At 49.9% G+C, this 19,220-nt stretch overlaps 1 protein-coding gene across 1 annotated transcript in view; it reads right to left on the bottom strand.

Moving 5' to 3' along the window:
* Positions 1-346: 346 nt before the first annotated feature.
* The window catches only part of Slc39a11 (solute carrier family 39 member 11), a 352,128-nt gene continuing 333,254 nt past the window's right edge, over positions 347-19,220 (bottom strand). Inside the window, exons 8-10 of the mRNA XM_028865298.2 lie at positions 6,308-6,406; positions 3,655-3,813; positions 347-1,948 (exon numbers count right to left, since the gene is read on the bottom strand). Coding sequence (XP_028721131.1) covers positions 1,870-1,948; positions 3,655-3,813; positions 6,308-6,406 — 337 coding nt within the window. The 3' untranslated portion in view covers positions 347-1,869. The remainder of the gene's footprint in view (positions 1,949-3,654; positions 3,814-6,307; positions 6,407-19,220) is intronic.

The following is a 19,220-nucleotide window of genomic DNA, read 5'->3' as shown; positions in this document are numbered from 1 at the left end:
CGGGAGTTTCAGTAGAGGTGCCAGCGTTTAGTCATCAGCACCAGGGTCCATGACATCTCATGGAGCTCTTTTCCGAATGCCATCAGGCCACAGCCCAGATCTAGCTGTCTTAAATCCACCCTATATCCAAGCCCAACTCTCCACTAGATCCTTCAAGTTTCTTAACACCATCCAACAATCTGCTCTGTTTAAACAAGCTGGAGTTGGGTGCTGTTTTTTGCAACCTCTAAGCTGACTAGTCATTCTGCTGTGAGCATCTAATTACTCCTGCTGGTGTTGGGTGGGAGAGAGGGCATTACCCATTCTGGAAAGAAGTGGTGTTGAGGACCAAATATAACACAGCTCATGCACAACAAAATTCCCTTTATTGATATTAATCACAGTTACAGGTCTTATCCAGCAGAAAGGACGATTTGCAGTAACAGAACTACACACAAAGACGTAAGGATAAAATATACACATGTGCCAATCACCAACCCAGCTAGCCTCAACCAATCAAATTGAAGGAGTCTTCAATTTTGCTCACCAGTGCTTCAGAGGAACAGCCTTATGCCCAGCTGAGATTGGCCTCTGGGATCTTGAACATTCACAGACTACAATATTCACCCTCAGAGGGATGGAACACGTGAACACAGAGAGCAGGCACTGAGAACCCAGTACCTGAATGCTTGGGTCCCAGGTAGAGTCCACTCTGAGTCCCACACCTCCTCTGACCATGGAGGGCTCGGGCCTCAGATGTGTTGGGAGAGCTGATGGCCGGCTACGTGTATGATGGAGCAGGTTAGCATATAGTCTAAGTCCAGTCATTCTTCAGGGTCATCTCAGAATTTTAAGTTTTCAAAGAAAGGAAACGTAAAAATACATCTTCCTACTCTCTTTCCTTTCTCATTCAAAGCCCTCTGGCCAGATTCCAACAAAGCCTACCAAAGCTCAGGGGCTCTGGATGGGGAGATGTTTCCAAGTGGCCAGCAGAGCAAGTGCCTTAGCAGACTCCAAAGGTCACTCATTCGCTAGAGCTAACTTAACTCCTTCAGTAAACGAGGGGGTTGAGTACCTGCACTTTGCTAGTATTCATAAGTCTCAGAAAAATAATGGCTGTAAACACATCCAGATTAATAGCTAAGGAGATCTGGGAACCATGACCAAGTGCTCTGTTCTTGTGACCTACCAAGAGCAGAGGCCTCAGGTCAAAATCATCCTCACACCGCTCTCCACAGGGCACACTGTGTGTTCACAGTTACCCTAATTTCCAAATTTCTCTAACCTCAGTAATGCCAATCTTTGCTTTCGGACAGAAGAGAAAGATGAGCTGACCCCCTTCCCTTCGTGTGGGAGCCGTTCCGTGCATGCCTCCCTGGAGGAAGCAGACACTGTTGAAGCTGGCTCAGCCTTGGAGAGCAACCTTCTGTGTTCATGATGCGTCTCTCCTGGCATTCTGGGTGGACAGAAGACCCATGATGAGAGAGCACAAGGGACTCTGGCCACCTGCTCTAAGACCCTAGGCCAACATGCTCAGGACTTGTGTGCCAAGAGCTGACTTCTGGAGGTGACCTCGAGGAGCTGAAATTGAGTCTAGTGAGGGAGACTGGAGGTGGGACAGTAGGACTGGCTGGCCTTGACAATCCCACCGAGGAAAGATTCCTTCCACTCAGTGGCCCAAACACAAATCTACAGTTCTATGACGCCTTGAGATTACAAAGAAAACCAGCTTCTCCCTCCAAAGCAAAATGAAAAGTCAAAGTGTAATCAGAGCTGATCTGTAAGGAGATGGGGAGGAGAGAAAGGAACAGGGTTTTAATGTGAAGAGAGAGGCTCATGGTCCTGCAGAAGCCTGGAATTTGCCTTCCTGGGGTCCGAAGGTTGTCAGAGCTAGCCAAGGCCCACATCCAAAGACATCATCACCACGAATCCTAGGATGGAGGCCCAGGATGCCAGCTTCCCGTTGCCACTAGGAGGGAAAGAGAGGAAGATGGTAAGGCTTAACTGATGCTTCTCCAGGCTGATGCCCCCTTCTGCAATACCCAACTGCAACAGGAAGTAATCTACTAACAGTAGCAACACTGACAAGTGGGCATCACAGGCCAAGCAACTGTTCTGTCCTAACCCCAGGCAATGCCCTCGTTAGGCTGGTCCCAAGGGGCTGCCGCAGCACAGGGAAATCATTTGACCATGACTCTCCAGTTCATGCTTGAATAACAAAGTAGTGATCAGGAGGTGTCTTAGCTTGGGTTTCTGTTACTGCAATGAAACACTGGTTTATTTGTTTTTACACTTCACCATTGTGATCATCACTGAAGGAAGTCAGACAGGTACTTGAAGGGGCAGGAACCTGGAGGCAGGAGCTGATGCAGAGGCCATGGAGGGTGCTGCTTACTGGCTTGCTCCTCGTGGCTTACTCAGCCTGCTTTCTTATAAAACCCAGGACCACCAGCGCAGGGATGGCACCACCCACAATGGGCTGGGCCCTCCCTCACTGATCACTAATTGAGAAAATGCCTTATAGCTGGATCTCATGGAGGCATTTCCTCAACTGAGGCTCCTTTCTCTCTGATGACTCTAGCTTGTGTCAAGTTGACACACAAAACCATCCAGTACAGGAGGTCTGGGGAGATGGCTCACCAGTAAAGAGCACTTGCTTCTCTTGTAGAGGACCAGAATTCAGTTTCCAGCATCCACAGCAGTCGGCTCACAATTGCCTGTGATTACAGTTCCAGGGATCTGACTGGCCTCTACGGATACATATGGACGGACGGGGACACACACACACACACACACACACACACACACACACACACACACACACACACCTTCTAAGAATTAGTGACTGTTTCTTACGTTTTCTTCATGTGCATAGGGAGAGGGGTATAGGCACATGTGTATATGGATACAGGTACACATATATGTGGAGGTCACAGGTCAGTCTTGGGAGTCATTCCTCTGAAAGCACTGTCTACTTGTTAATTGTAACAGGGTCTCCTCCTGGCCTGGGACTCACTGATTGGGCTAGTCTGCCTACCTATGCAGCCCCAGGAATCTACCTGTCTCTACCTCCCCTGTATGGGGATTACATCCACCATGCCTGGCTTTTTATGTGGGTTCTGGAGACTGAACTCAGGTTCTCAAGGTTGAGTGACAAGCACAGTGCTGACCGAGCCATCTCCCCAGCCCTGGTTACCATCCTTAAAGACACTGACCTGACATGATAAAGCAGCTGCACAATTATTCTGTTATAAACACCTGAATGAATCCATGCAAGGCCCCTACCCTGCCCACCGTCTGGCTGCCGCTCTCTTCATTCCAGCAGAGACAGAGAGACAGAGAGAGACAGAGACAGAGAGACAGAGACAGAGGGACAGAGAGACAGAGACCGAGAGACAGAGACAGACAGAAACAGAGAGACAGAGTCAGAGTCTAAAGGTGGCTGTCTAGTTCATCAAGGGGCCAGGGGCCCCTGCTTTATATCACTGCATGAGGTCACCTTCCTTCTCTTTATTTCAGTTTTAGCAAGCAGAGGAGGGACAGGAACAATTGTGGGAAGGGGCAGAGGGATCTGGAGACTAAGGAAAGGAAAGAGAAAGGAAGAGAGGACAGATGTGAAGAGGGGTGTCTCAGACTAGGCCTGGAGCAGGGGTAGACAGCTGGACAACTCCCCACCTGATCTGGGCTTCGGGGATGATGTCATCCATGACCACGTAGACCATGGCACCAGCAGCAAAGGCCAGTGCATAGGGCAGGACAGGCTCAGCCAGCACCACAGCAAAGGCTCCGAAGACCCCAGCCAAGGGCTCCACCATGCCGCTCAGCTGTCCGTACCTAAGGAGGGAACAGAGACATTGACCAATGCACGGAGACACAAGCAGATGTGCCACTTTCCCCGACTGCTGATCCAACCCTAGAAAACAGACATGTGTGGTGGGCATCTTGTCTGGCCATGTTCTAAGAAGCACTTCCCCGTCCTTGCCCAGTTCTCCCGGAAGCAGTTATGGTAGCTTCATACCTCTTATTTCCTTTGGATCTTTGAGTTGTTGTCCTATGTTGTCTTTGGACACTGACAATTTGATTGGGACATAATTTGCATCCCATGTAACATTCACTGTGTAGCCAATTGTTTTTAGTATATTTACAAGGTTAAGTGAACAACACCATCAATTCCGACATCTTTATCACCCTAAAAAGGAGCCAATGGCCATTTCTTCCTCCTCCCGGTCCCTGTCAACTTGAATCTCTCCATCTCTTTCTCTCTACATGTTTGCTGCCTCTGAATATTCCCTACAAACAGAATCATAAATGGTTGGGGGGGGGGCGGTGAGGGCGGCTGATTTCTCCTAGCATAATGTTTTCAAGGTGTATCCTTGCTGTAGCATATAGTATGTTTGGAGCATGCTGTAGCATGCTTGGAGTGTGTGTGCACACGTGTGTTATGTGTGGTGTGTGTGTGTTATGTGCGGGTGTGTGTGTGTGTGTGTGCATGCACATGCACATGCAAGCACCCACCTGTGAGGAGACCAAAGAAGAAGGGGGTACCTGCTTGATTACTCTCTGTTCTATTCCCTTGAGACAAGCTTCTCACCGAAGCTAAGCAGGGAGCCAACATCCCCAGTGATCCTCCTGGGCCTGAACCTCCCATCTCCATAATACTGGGGTTGCAGGCACACATGGTCACAGCTGGCTTTTTAGAGGAGTGCTGGGGATTCCAATCTGATCGCATGCTTCGACAGCAAGTCTCCTCTCCACTGAGCTATGGTCCCAGCCTATGTAGAATGTATCTTTCTAAGAATGAATAACAGTCACTGTATGGCTGGACAGGCCATCTCTCTGCTCATCTTTGATCCTATGTTGAATGACAGGACACTGATTAGGAATGGTCTCAGTGTATGCCAAGGACAGTTGTGGGAGGCATGTTAGGGGGTTTAGTCCGTCACTGTGTCAGAGATGGGCCTGCCTGGACATTTGTGTATTGACTATACGTTCTCTACTCCCCACCCTCAGAAGCACCATCTTGGCTTAAGGTGAGATTTCTCCTTTTAAGGAAGTCCTTTTTGGAGCTAGGAAGAGGAGGTGTGCGCTGCTCCAGAACAGATGAGCTCTGATCAAAAGAGCTACACAGATGAGTGAGCGCTGAGGACGGCAAAGGCAAATGGTAAGGCGGGCCCTGCAGACGGAAGGAAGCCCCTGCTGCAGGACAGCACCAACCAGCGGAGGGGTGGGCCCCTTTCTTGAAGTGGGTGCTTGGGAAGATGCACAGCCTCTGAGCTTCAGTCCTCTCATCTGTGTCATGGGGGTGAGAGACATCGCCCACCTCCAGCCTCCCCAGAAGGAGGGCAACGTGTGTGAGAGCTCAGCCGTTCTCTGCTAGAGGCAGAAGTGGGTACCGGGAGACCCTCTTTTGTTGTGGAATCTTTTAGAGTAGATAGCACGCCCTGGCTCCTTATGTTTTCACAAACAGATGAGCAGGACAGACAGCCCTCTGGTTTATCCACCCCCTCCCTATGGCCTTGTTGTCTCTGGGAAATGTAGCGTTGACATCAAGCCCGGACTGGAGTTTGAGAAGGAGAACAAAGCTTCCCTTTTCGATCTTGGTGCTGACCACAAATCTCTTCATCTCCTCCCTCCTTTCTCCCTGGTGCCTTGACTATTAGAAATGACAGCTGTGGCTTTGGTAGGTTATGAAAATCTCTAAGGCCACCCACCTCCCTCTCTCCCAAATCCTCTATGTGAGGGTCTTTAACAATGGAGAAAGGGATCTGTAGAGGGTGGAAACACAATCACCTAAGTACCTGTGCAAACTTGCAAGTCACAGGACCTTACACAATGGAAGGCATTTTAAAATTGTCCCATTAGCGGTCTGCATGAGTGCTGTGACCTTATGTTGTAGAGCAGTGATTGTTTTAGCAATGACATGTGGGAGGCCCGTGTCCTAAGTGGAGGACATACAAGAAGAGCTATCGTAATGACACGCGGGGCCAGGTGGTGGCCAGGTGAGCCTCGGCTGAGCAGATTGTGACATTTAGAGGAGACATATAATGGAGGAAGTTGCTAGTGCTGATGGCCATGGGTTGCTTTCCACAGAAGCCTTTGAAAAGGGACACAGTCACTCAAACTGGCTGTGTAAAGGTCAAAGGTTAAGAGATGAGCTTATGTCTTGGGGGTCTCCACTGTGTGTACAACATTCACCCACATTTGTGGTATTCTTCCAGAAGCCTCACAATGGCTTCCAACATGAGCTTGACCCTGCAAAACAGAATTCACACCAAGTCGTTTACAGCCTACACCACTGTCCTCTGAGCCAATCGGCTGGTACACTCACCAGAAAGCTCTCCAGGTAGAGAAGCCTGCTCCACGCAGAGGGAGGCTGACAGCCAGGCCCTCGGGGAAATTCTGGATCCCAATTCCAATGGCCAAATTCCTGCAAAACAAGAAGGCAAAGTCCTACTTAGCTGTGACTATTTAACATGTCCTGGAGTCATCTTAGAGAGGAATTGTTTAGGTCAGACTAGCCTGTGGGGACAGTTTTGATTATTAGTTGATTAGAAGGGTCCAGTCCACTGTGGGCAGCACTATTTCCTGGGCAGATGGTCCTGGGCTATATAAAGAAAGCTAGCTAAGGGTGAGCCTGCGAGCGAATCAGCAAGCAGAGTTCCTCCATGGTCCTGCTTCAAGTTCCTGATTCTTTTTCTCTCCTGACTTCCCTCAGTGATGGAGCATAGTCTGTAAGCCAAAATAAGCCATTTTCTCCCCTAAATTACTCTTGGTCAGAGTGTTTGAATCATAGTAACAGAAAAGAAATTAGAATAACATGTAAAAAGTCTTGTCTAGAATCATGTACTTTTTTTTTTTTTTTAAGAAAATGGCCCACATAGGGAGTGGCGACATTATTAAGAGGTGTAACCTTGTTGGAGGAAGTGTGTCATTGTGGTCTTGAGTGGGCCCTGCAGTCTCCTATGCTCAATCTATGTCCAGTGCCACAGTTTACTTCCTGTTGCCTGTGTATCGAGATGTAGAACTCTTAGTTCCTTCACTATGTCATAGTCTCCAACACTATGTCTGCCTACATGTTACAATGCTCCCCACCATGATGACAATGGACTAAACCTCTGAAACTGTAAGCCAGCGCCAAATAAATGTTTTCCTTTATAAGAGTTGCTGTGGTCATGGTGTCTCTTCACAGCAATAGAAACCCTATTACACATGTACTCATCAAAAAAGAGGCCCTTGTCAAGGCCTCCTTTGGTGTTAAGTTGCCAGGCATGGATCTATGGTTAAAGGAAGAAAGAGGGCCCACATGTAGGTGGCATCACAGGAGGGAGTGACATCTTCCTCCTTGCTGTCCTCCTGTCCTGAGTCCCTTGTCATATTCTGTCTCCAGTATGCCACAGTGCATCAGAGAACATGTGGGCTCTAACTCAGGATGGTCCAAGTTTGCTATACAAGTCTGTGTCAATCACTGGACTTTTACACGTGTGTCGGGCTAATGATGTGTCACAGATCAGCCTAACAATGCCTGAAAAGTTCTTAACACAGGGAGATGGTCTGTGCACTTGAGTTTCTGTTTCCTGTAGTGCAGAGATGGGTGTGCCTCATTTTATCCAGATGGGACATCAGAACCAGCACAAGGAAGGAAATACACAGAATGAAGGTGACACTGGTGTGGCTCCAGGCTCAGGTTTCCCACGGACTCTTGCTGCATTTCTCTGGGCTTGGGTGGTGTTCACTGTGAGAGCCTCTGGTCTTCTGCCTCTGCAAGAGCCTAGGAGTTTGTGTTGTGAACCTGAGTCAGATGCTAGGGACCTGTCCATGAGAGGCAGTTCTGTGCAGAAGCCAGGGGAGAATTGGAATGAGGTAGGCACATGGGCAATCCATAATTGATCAAGGGAGACGAGGCACACACACGGTTATAATTTATAATGCACACACATGAACCCTCATGCCAACTTGCAAAGTAAGGAAAGATGCCACAGGAGGGAACGGGGCCAGTCTGAGGGCAACAGAAAGGCAATTTGAAACTACCTCCCTGGACAAGACTTGACCTTGGTTAGACAGGTCTGGGGCAGCCTCCATGGAGGGCCCTTCTGAATACACAGCTTCAAGGGCATCAGACAACTAGCAGTGCTGGCCTGTGGCCTGAAGGAGTTGGAGGTGGTCTAGCTGCAAAAGGGAAAGTTGCCTCGTGCTTGGCTTTCTGGTCAGTTGACTCCTGTCTATCGGCTTTGCTCCCAATAGGAATTTGCCCCTTAGCTCTGGACAGATACAAGGGAGGGCTACAGACCAGCAGTTGGAGCCCGGGGCCACTCCATGTTTGTGCCCAGGTTCCAGGATCAGAACATAATTTGCCACCTTCAAAGCCCACCAGGCCAGCTCTGACCATGACCTTCCAGTCTGGACTCTAGCAAAGAGCACTAGGGATAACACTCAGTATTAAATATCATGACTCCATTTTGTTTGGGGGCTTCATCTCCTCTTCATCATGCTTGCCTTCACCCACCATCACCACATATGCACATGTATCTCATAGGAGGCTCAATGACCCTGTGTTCTGGGACCATTTCAGGGAGTCTCTTAGACAAAGACCAACCCTTCCAGAATTGAACTTATGAACATTTAGTTAGTATGTATCCCATTTAGTTAACTCACATGTTTGAATACTCGGTCTCCACTTGGCGGAACTATTTGGGAAGAATTAGGAGGTGTGGTCTTCTTGGAGGAGGTGTCACTGGGGGCAGGTTTTGAGGCTTCAAAAGACTAGTGCCATTCCCAGTGTGCTCTCTGCCTCCTGCTTTTGGTTTGAGATCTGAGCTCTGCCATCACGGACTCTGACACTCTGAAACCATAAGCTTAACTGAACACTTCCTTTGATAAGTTGCCTTGGTCATGGTTATCTCAGAAATAGAAAAGAAACTTATATAGAAGTTTTGTTGATTTCTGATCAAGATAGAGGACCCAACTACAGTTTGTTCTAGAAGCTTCTTCTACCAGTTTTATGTCCAAGAAGACCCTGAGCTCCTATCCAGGAGTGGGAAACACTGGGCATACATTTCTGTGGAAGAAACAAACCTTAAGAACAAGTTCCTGCCAATGTTCTAGCATTCCCCACACTGTCTACTCCATAGCACCCTTTACATTCAACACCATTCAGTGGCTCCTTGCCTCTCCCTAAACCATGGTCAAATAAAACCAGTTTTCTTGGCCTTTCACAGACCCCAACACCAAGGATTTTTTCCCAAAGAGATCAACCTAGGGCAGTGGTTCTCAACCTTCCAAATGCTGCAACCCTTTAATACAGTTCCTCATGTAGTGGTGACCCCCAACCATAAAATGATTTCCTTGCAGCCGGGCGGCGGTGGCACACACCTTTAATCCCAGCACTCGGATTAAAGCCAAGTGGATCTCTGTGAGTTTGAGGCCAGCCTGGTCTACAGAGCGAGATCCAGGACAGGCACCAAAACTACATGGAGAAACCTTGTCTCAAAAAACAAAAATAAAACAAACAAAAAATATTTCTTTACTACTTCATTACTGTATTTTTTGCTACTGTTATGAACTGTAATGTAAATATCTGATATGTGACCACCTCCGCCCCCCATGGGGTCACAACCCACATGTTGAGAACAACTGGCCTAGGGGCAAACTAGGTCCTATGTCTCTTCTCTGATGCAGAGGCAGAGCTTGGAGGCTAGCTTGCAGTCCACTGTTAGTATCTCCCCTTCCATAAAGCCATGCAGGAGCATGACCTATCCTAGGAGTGAACATGGAGCCACCAACCCAGTGTCACTGGCACGTCCAAGGTGACGCTTCCTGTCCAAAGTCCTGACATCCACTAGTCAGGCTGGGGAAGCCTCCTCCACATCCTGCCCCGGAGCTGAGCCCTGATAAGCAGGACAGAAACCCCATTCTTCCATCCCTGGCAAGACTCATTGTCGATGCCCTGCCCTAGCCCTGGCACACGGTTTCTAGTCACACCCCAAGATCCTGCCAGGTCTTTCTCTGCAGGGTACTGCTTTGCCGTGTGATCAGGAAGTCTATTCTGAACATTCCTGGGCTCCTGAGACCATGGTGTGGGCTCAGACTACAGCCTCTCTGCCTTCCCTCTTCCTACACAACCTTTTAAATTCAGCTCTCCTTTATATAAGCACATGCATTCACACACACAAGGCCAGCTGTATTCCCATTCCCAGCTGTACATCATGTTTATTTCTCATTTCTCTAACAAAATGCCTAACAGACATATGAAGGAAGGAAGGATTTGCTTAAGCTCACAGTTTCAGAAAGTTTAGTCTGTGGTCACATGACTCCATTGTGTCTGAATCACAGTGAGACAGAGTATCATGGCAGGGAGCACATGGCAGAGCTGTTCACATGGCATCAAGGAAGTAGAGAGACACAGAGGAAGGTCCTGGGACAAGAGACAACATCCAAGGACATGTCTCTAGTGATCAGTTCTAACTAGGTCCCACCCCTGTGAGTGTCCATCAGCTCGCCCAAATGCCATTGAATCATGAATCCATCAATAATGTAAAAACGAGGTCAACGCCATTACAGTCTGATCGGATGTCAATGATTGGGTTGATCAGCTGGGGGCAAAGCCTTCAGTGCATGAGTCTTTTGGAGACACTCCATATCCAAAGCACAGCAGATGCCAGATGGGCAGGGAAGGGGTCTCTTCTTCATCACCGGCATCAGCCCTAGGATGTGATCTGAGTCTCCAGCTCTCAGAACCAGTTATCCATTCCAGGCACCAGGGAGCGTTACCAGAGGCCTTGCCTGGGACACTCCTGCAGACTGACGAGGTATGGGACCTGTGCCTGCAAAGTCGGAAGAAAACGCTATGGCTGTGGATCAACAGCAGCAGCAGCAGGTGTGAAGACGGACGGACGGATGGAGGTAGTGGTTGAGCCCACCTCCACTGCAGAGCCTGTTTTCCTCTGCTTTGATTCCCAACACATACTGGGAGCCATGGGCGCCAGGGGCTGCTGTGAGTGCATGGAGACTCTGCAGACTGGGTGTCCATTCTACATAGACTCTGACGTGGGAGGCCCTGGAGGGGATTCCGGGGAACAAGGGCAGGCCCAACAAAGCAGCTGTGGCCACAGTGGGGATTCCTGAGCTACCAGAAGCAGGGGGCTAATGAACACCTGAGGGGATGGAGGGAGAGACTTGGCTGTCAGGGAGGGTCTTCAGGGGACAACTCTGAGCCTACTCCTAGACGTGCTGGCAGGGATGGGTGCTGTGGGATGTTAATGTATGTCCTGTGGGAGCCTGTTCTTGGGTTCCTCATGGCTTTACCCAGCAGGTCCGCATAGAGGATGATTAGGACCATGGGTCTGAGTGCAGGTGTCTGAGATGGTCTGCACTTGGCCGTGCTGGGGGATGGTCTGTATGTCAAATTGCTCTGATTGGTCAATAAATAAAACCTGATTGGCCGTGGTTAGGCAGGAAGTATAGGCGGGACTAACAGAGAGGAGAAATAAAAGAACAGGAAGGCAGAGAGAGTCACTGCAGCCGCCGCCAGGACAAGCAGCATGTGAAGATGCTGGTAAGCCACGAGCCACGTGGCAAGGTATAGATTTGTAGAAATGGGTTACCTTAAGATATAAGAACAGTTAACAAGAAGCCTGCCACGGCCATACAGTTTGTAAGCGATATAAGTCTCTGTGTTTACTTGGTTGGGTCTGAGTGACTGTGGGACTGGGGGGTGACAGAGGTTTGTCCTGACTGTGGGCAAGGCAGGAAAACTGTAGCTACAGATGGGAGAATGTGAGGAGGAGAATGTGCCTAATGCAGAGCTGATGGCTTAGAGGAGGCTCCCACCCCAGTCCCACTGAACAGTCATCCATGATCTCTGATCTAACCAAGCACTCTACAAAGGCATTCCTGGGCCGGCAGGCCTGGCTGACCTCCTACGCTGCAGCTCGGGGAAGGGAAAGCCGAGACAAGGGGTTTCCTTTCCAGGACCTACCACAAAATTGCAAGCAGTATTCAAAAGGGGGCGGGGCATCGGACGACCGGATGGCACACAAACTTAACCCTGTCACCACACCGTTCAGAGCCCCGCAAAATTGCTGTTGCTGGGTTTTATTTCTCCTGCTCTCCAAAACCAAGACTCAATTACCAGCCCACATGAATATGGGGACAGTGGTGTCCCTTCCCTGAGCAGCCATGCCTCCTAGTGAGCGGTCACCAGGGCCTGGCTGGGTGGTATGAGAGGGGACCTTGCCAGAGGGCCAGGAAAAGGCTTACAGGATAGGGTATCACTGGAGGCCAGGGCAGGTAAGTGGCTCCCGGGGAGCCAGGCTGCAACCGCAGGGTCAGGAGCAGCCCGAGGAGGCAGCTGCTGGGAAAGGTGAGCCAAGGCTCTTTGTGGGAGGGCTGCCTCTCAGAGGAGTTGGCTTTGGCTTCAGTGCCCAAACTTCTGCTTTCCTTTTCTTGGGGAGTCAGGATTTGCCCGGGTGGACCAGACCCAGAGAAATGGCTACTTGCAACCCAGCCTTGGGAGGGTTTAAAAATTAGGTTTGTTTTAAAATTTATTTCACATTATATTTTGAGAGAAAGGGAGGGAGGGAAGGAGGGAGAAGGAGAGAGAGAGAGAGAGAGAGAGAGAGAGAGAGAGGAGAATGAGTACAGTTACAGCCCTAGAACAAAAAATTAAAAAAGGCAAGCAAGAAGACAACAGCACAGTCTACTCCTTGGCCTGGGGGTGGAGGTGAGCAGCGGACTAATGGAACCACAGGCACTGGCCAGTGTGTGTTGCCAATGCCTAGGCATCGGAATTTCCTGAGTACTCACTACTTTCCTAGTGGGAATCTGGATACTCCAGAGCTGAGGGGTTTCAGGGATGGAGGACTTGGCAGTACCAAACTCCAGACTACCCCAGGACACTCTGGGGTGAGCTGGTTACCCTGGAAGGGTAGGTAACAGAGACAAATCCCAGGAGAGGACTTTTACCTTGGAAGGGGGAACAGATACTTAAAAAAGAAAAGGCTGAGGATGTAGCTCAGTTGGGACCCAGCATGCTGAAGGCCCTGGGTTTGATCCCCAGCACCAAAATAAATCTCATGAATAAATGTCCATAATCCTAGCACTTAGGCAGGGGGATGAGAAGTGCAAGGTCATCAAGTTTGAGGCACAACAAGTTTGAGGCCAGCCCCGGCTACCTCCCATGACACAACCAGCTCCCTAAAACTTCCACCAGCCTGGGGATGTCAGAGCAGTTCTTGGAGGCTCCTGTCTCCACCCAGGCTGAGCAACACTTCCAGGCTAGCCAGGGGCTGCTGCAGGGACTTCAAAGCGGCAGTGGCAGAGGCGATGGATCCTGTGCTCCAAGGCTGGGCAGGCGTCCAAAGGAACAATCCAGGCTGCGTAGGGCCAGGAGGCTGCTGAAAACCCCCAGGGGTGGGAAGAATGGGTGGGGGCAGGTAAGGGCCTGGGCTCACTCACAAATATTGACTCTCAGCAGACACAGCCAGGCCCATGCAAGGCACCAAGGAGGTGCAGGCAACCTCCAGGGTGCCCATTCACAGACTGGGCCTCTTCAGTCTGGATGCAATAGCAGAAGAAACCCTGCCCCTGCAGGGGGCGTCTCTTCCACCTTGTCTCTGTCATCCTTTGCTCTGCAACCTGGTAGAGGTGCAGAGGCAGTGGCCTGGGTCCTTCCAGGCTGCCAGGCAAACAACAGCCTCCATTTCCTTCTCATCACAGGTCATTCATCCTAAGAGGCTGGCCATTGTTTGGTCTTTTCCTTAAAAACCTAGGGACAGCCAGAAGCCTGGCTCTCCTCCGGCAACCTCCCAACGGCGGCTGCCCTTCTACCCTCCATGTCTTCCTAATGCTAGCCTCACATCTCATCGCTACAAATCAGAGAACTCGGGTGGCAAGAGGCCCCGGAGGGGGCCTTGTTTGATGCCTTTACCACCAGGGTAGAAAACAGAGATGTGGGCAAGTTCAGTGCCTTTGGAGGTCACATGACCTAAGGAGTCAAATGCACATGGGTGGGAGCCTGTGCCAGTTGATGACCAGATTGACAGGGTCACCCAGGATGCAGTTCTCCGAACATGTCTGTTAGGGAGTCTGTAGACTGGGTTGACTGAGGTGGGAAGCATTATCCCGTGGGCTGGGGCTCTAGACTGAATAAAAAGGAGAAAATGAGTGAGCGCCAGGATTCATAGCTCTCTGCTTCCTGACTATGGATACAATGTGACCAGCTACCTCAAGCTCCTGCGGCCATGTCTTCCCGGCTAGGATGGCCTGTCTCCTCTCAAACTGGGAGCCAAAATAAGCCTGTGTTCCCTTAAGTTGCTTTCATTGGGCATTTTGCCACAGTAATGAGAAAACTAATTAATTCAGAGTCCCAGGGACACTGTGACCCAGCACCAGCCACTACTTTATCTGTAAAATACTGGAAAACTTCCTTTACAGGGTCCTCGAATGGATAGGAGATAATCATTTTAAGGCCTCAGGCTGGAGGCCAGGGTAGGTCCTCCTTCCATGCTAGCTACTGTCAACACTGCCCAAGGCTTCCGTAAGAGACGTACCAAGCTGGGCACTCAGGGTCCTTTGGCCATGGATATCACAGTGGGGTGGAGGTGGAGAAGGGGCGGGGCTCACTTACAAACACTGAGGTGTGTATGGTCCCTACAACATTCCAGTCAGTGCTGGGACCCCCCATGCCCTCTAATCCTAGCAATGGCCAGGTGGGACTCTCCTCCCGAGTGACTCAGGAGTGGGCCACTAAGCCTAAGCCATGGGAAAGCACTGATGCCATATAGGAAGGCAGGCACCAGGGAGCAACCCACCTTTAGAAGCTTCCAATGGAACTTGGGAGCAAAAGAATCCATTGGCAAACAACGGCTACACAGCCCAGAAGCTTGTCAGTGGCCAAGAGGGAAGTAACCCGGGGCATGGATCCAGAAACGTCATGGACAAAGTGATACTCAAGATGGACTTTGAAGAAGAAACTCTAATACTAAGGGGTAGGTGGGGGGGAAGCAAGCTTCATCCAGGAAGAAGGTGACTCAAGTCTTCCCCTTCCACCAAGAGAAAGCCAGGTCCCAAACAACACTTCCAATGGTGAAGAGCTTCACAACCCAGCTCTCCTGGACACCTGCCCTCTGTGAGTCCTACCACACTCCACTGGCTTTTTAAAGGAAAACCCAAGTGCTAAATAGCCCAACCCAAGCCATGGCTCTTACAAGGCCAAAGGCAAGGGTTTGCACCTAAGTGGTCCCTGCCGCATTTCTGGGAGGCAGGTCCTTGTGCTGAGTTACTTGCTCAGGAGGTGGGGTTTTGGGGGGTGTTGGTGAGCATCCCTTGAAATCCATTTATTGACCCCTGCACTCAGACATTTTGCTTCAGGCCATCTCAGGCCTTACACTGGCGAAGCTTCCATTGTGAGTCAGCATAGAGCCATGAGCCAGGAGAAATGCAGAGAGTCCTGGGCAACCCACGGCAACAACTTGTGGCTGAAACCAGCGCCTGTCTTTGATTACCATGCCCATTAGACCAAGCCTGAGGTTCTCTGGCTAGAAAGAAAAAAGAGAGATGATAATTTCTCCTGTATGTAGTGTGGCCACATGCTGGGTGCGGTTGGAAGCATTTTACACGTAGCAGCATGTTATACCCCTCAGTGGCCTCTCAAGTGTCTCTATGATTATTCCCATTTCACAGGTGGGGAGCAGATATGTATGTAGAAGTGGGGTAACTGGTCCTCAGGGCTACTAGGCTTCGCCATACACTTTGTTAACTTCTTTGTTTGTCTTGTTAACTTCTTGCAGACGCATCAGTCCATCACAGAGAGAGTAGTGACCTGGCTCCAATTCCCAACAAGGAAGCAGGAACTGTCTTACATCTACTCAGCTAATGAGACGAGGTTCTGCTCCATCCTGGTTAATTGGAAGAGCAGTGTGGGGAATGTTTTCGATTGCCCTTCATTCTTTTTGGTTTCTTTTTAGAAGAAAAGAACTGTGTGTGTGTATGTGTACACATGTGTTACATATATATGTATGATATATGTATGTGTTATATGTATATATATATATATATATATATATATATATATATATATATACACACACATATGTACACAGGTCAGTGGATATGTGTGTGATGGTGAATGAGAGTATGCATGGAAACAACACAACCCCAGGCATTCCATTGAAAAATGTTTTGTTATGTTCTTCCATTTCTTTTCAGAAGCAAGCAACTCTGTGTGTGTGTGTGTGTGTGTGTGTGTGTGTGTGTGTGTGTGTGTAGGGGGGACATGTGCATTTCTGTGGGTGTGAATGTGAAGGTCAGAGGTTAACATCACTTGTTTTCCTTGATCACTGTCTTATATGGTAAAAAATATTTCACTTTGAATGTGTGTGTGCGTGGTATATACATGTTTGTGTGTGAGGGGGCACATATGCCACAGCATGTGTGTGGAGGTCAGAGGGTAACCTCAGGTGCCAGCCCCTGTCTTCCACCTTGTTTTGGAGTCAGGGTCTCACTGTTTGCTGACACACAGTGCATCACAGGATAGCTGGCCCAGGGGCTTCTGGGGCATCTTCCTGTTCCCACCTCTCATCTGGATAGAAGTGCTGATTACAGACCCACCATCCCATCCAGCTTCCATGTCCTCAGACTTGTGAGGCAGGTGCTTTCACTTACTGAATCCTATTTCCTCAGCCCTCTCCACGTTAATTTTTAAGACAAGGCCTCTCGCTGAACCCAGAGCTCACCAATTTGGTTAGACTGGCTAGCTAGCAAGCCTCAGGATCCTGTAGTCTCTACGTTCCCAGGTGCTCATTGCTACATCTGTGGTTTTGTTGCTGTTGCTGTTTTAGCATGGGTTCTGGGGATCAATGTTTTGCACAGCATTAGGTCCTAATGTTTGCAAAGTGTTCTTACCAGCTAACTATCCCCCGGCCCTTAGACATCTTATTTGTGAAGAGTAAGCTCAGCGCAGCTGAAGGCTCTGGAGAACTTCAGTGGGGTGAGCCAATTCCTGAGGCTGGATTTGTAAGGACAATGTGTGAAAATCACCTCCTTTCCTCAGTCCTGCAACACTGGCCACTCTCCAGCATTACCATGGCTCTGGTCTGGAAGAAGCATCTTATACATGGCATCCCCTGGACTTGTGCAGTGGGGCTCACAAACATGGAGGGTTGTCCAGCCTGAAGTTCAGTCCTGGGCTTGGTGGTGAGGTTTCTTTGGGGTATGTGGTGGAGAGAGACTTGAGGAGTTTCTACGAACTGACAGGTGAGGACCTAAGCGACTCACAACCTTGATCTCCAGGCTATGTTCCCTGGCCTGCTGGTGAGGGAAAGAGAAAGGCGCATTTGTGACAAGCCCCGCTTCACCCCAGCTTTGAGAGCCTCCCAGGGGCAACGAGCGTGTGTATTCTTGCGTGGCAGGCCCTTACATACTGTTTTGATTGTTATCGTGCTGCCCTAAAAGGCCTGATTGTTCAGGCCTGGTGATGACATCACTGGCTTCCCACTCGGGCAGCCTGTCAAGGTGTTTGATGAGCCTGCAGGTGGGAAGGGGCTGGGTGCTCCCTGCAGGGCTGCCGGTCCCTACCCGCTCAGCAGAGCTGGCTTAGCACGCAAGGGATCTTCCCCCACCCTTCTCCTGCCATTCTGAGAGCCTGTCTGGCTCAGACTCAGATGACCCATCCATTCTGCTAAAGTCTGCTGCCTTCCCCAAAGCCGGCGGGGAAGAAAGAGCTCCAGGTGGCCAGGCCACAAGGCAGGGTGGTGGCTGAGGGTGGTTCAGGTCGTCCCTACACACCCCTCCTTGTAGACGTGCAGAAGAGCAGGTATGCATGGGATCTGTGAGTCCCAGAGTCGGGCCCTGGAGACTTTGACCTGCTGGGACTACCAGCCAATAAAGCCAACCCTGTGCATTGTCTGGATGGCAGGCTGCAGAGTTCTTGTGGGAGCCGGGTGCTCACTGTGAGATGGAGACCAAGAACGCCCTTAGCCCCAGCTCTGCTAGTTGAATTAGCTCCCACCTGGGCACCGTGCAGATGCCCATCCACAGCAGGTGAGCAAATACACTGAGCCCCATTCAAACAATGGGAAAATACATAGCAACGGGAGTGAGAGGTCTGCTTCCATCCGTGGGAGGCCCGAGCCTCCCAATTGTGAGTGAAAGAAACAAGGCAAAAAATACTAAATGCTATTTGCAACAGTCTCATTTCCAGAAAAAAGAGGGGCGGGGGTCGCAAAACTGAGCAATGCCTGCTCATCTACTCATTGTCAAGGTGGACAATGGTGATGTCTGGTTTTAATTTGCAGGCAGAATTTTAGTTCTCGAGTGGGACCCATATTTAGGGAGAAAGAATTACCCCCCGATATTTTTAAAAGATAAGGCCCTGGTTCAACCCACAGCACCACAACACACACACACACACACACACACACACACACACACGATGGTTTGTCATAGCTCACTATAGGTGCACAGAAAAGAACACGTGATGAGCATTCTGCTGGATGAGTTTTCATAAACTGGCAAACTCATGTGATCCTCAGGAGGATCAGGAAGCAGAACATTGGTAGCCTTAGTCCCATGCTCCCTGCTCACCTCTCCCTCGCTCCAGAGGAATCACCATCCTAGCTTCCAACAGCACATCCTACAGGGACTGAAGAACATTTTGTAGATGTAACAACAAAGACCCCTCAAAGGCAAGTGGTGAATCTATTCTCACAGAGCATGGGTCATGGCACTGAGGGATCCATGTTGGAGTCTCTCCCTTCCAGAACTCACGGCTTTATCCAGAGCTACGGGAAGCAGAGAACAAGTAAGAAGTTAAGCTGCCAGGAAGGAGATAAACCATCCACCTTGGTGTGGCCTCGGTTACTCATCACACCTCACAGGAGCTGATGGGGAATCTCCAAGGAAGGGTTTCGGTATTGACTCAGAATCCAGCCTCTTCTGCAACTTGATTGCTTTACTGTTTGGGAGTCTCATCACATCTTCTGTGATACTGACACTGCTCTCACCCTGCTCAACTCCAGTCCCTGGTCATGCACAGTGGGGGGGGGGGGGCTATGGAGCTCCCTTGCTCAAAACCCTGCTTGACTCTTCCTTCCCTCAGAGGCAGAGGCCAAGTCCTCCCCTGGCCTGACACGACTCATTTGTTGTTAGCCTCTGATTTCTTCCCCTGCTGCTCTTGTCTCGTGTCCTCTTCTTGCTCTTCCTCGGGAGGGCTTAGTCACTCTCACTTTAGGGCATTTTTTTTTCCT

The sequence above is a fragment of the Peromyscus leucopus genome, chromosome 8b (assembly GCF_004664715.2).
Source record: "Peromyscus leucopus breed LL Stock chromosome 8b, UCI_PerLeu_2.1, whole genome shotgun sequence".
In the NCBI taxonomy this organism is placed as follows: domain Eukaryota; kingdom Metazoa; phylum Chordata; class Mammalia; order Rodentia; family Cricetidae; genus Peromyscus; species Peromyscus leucopus.
The sequence above is the reverse complement of the archived record's forward strand: the minus strand, read 5'-3'. Positions and strand labels throughout refer to the sequence as shown.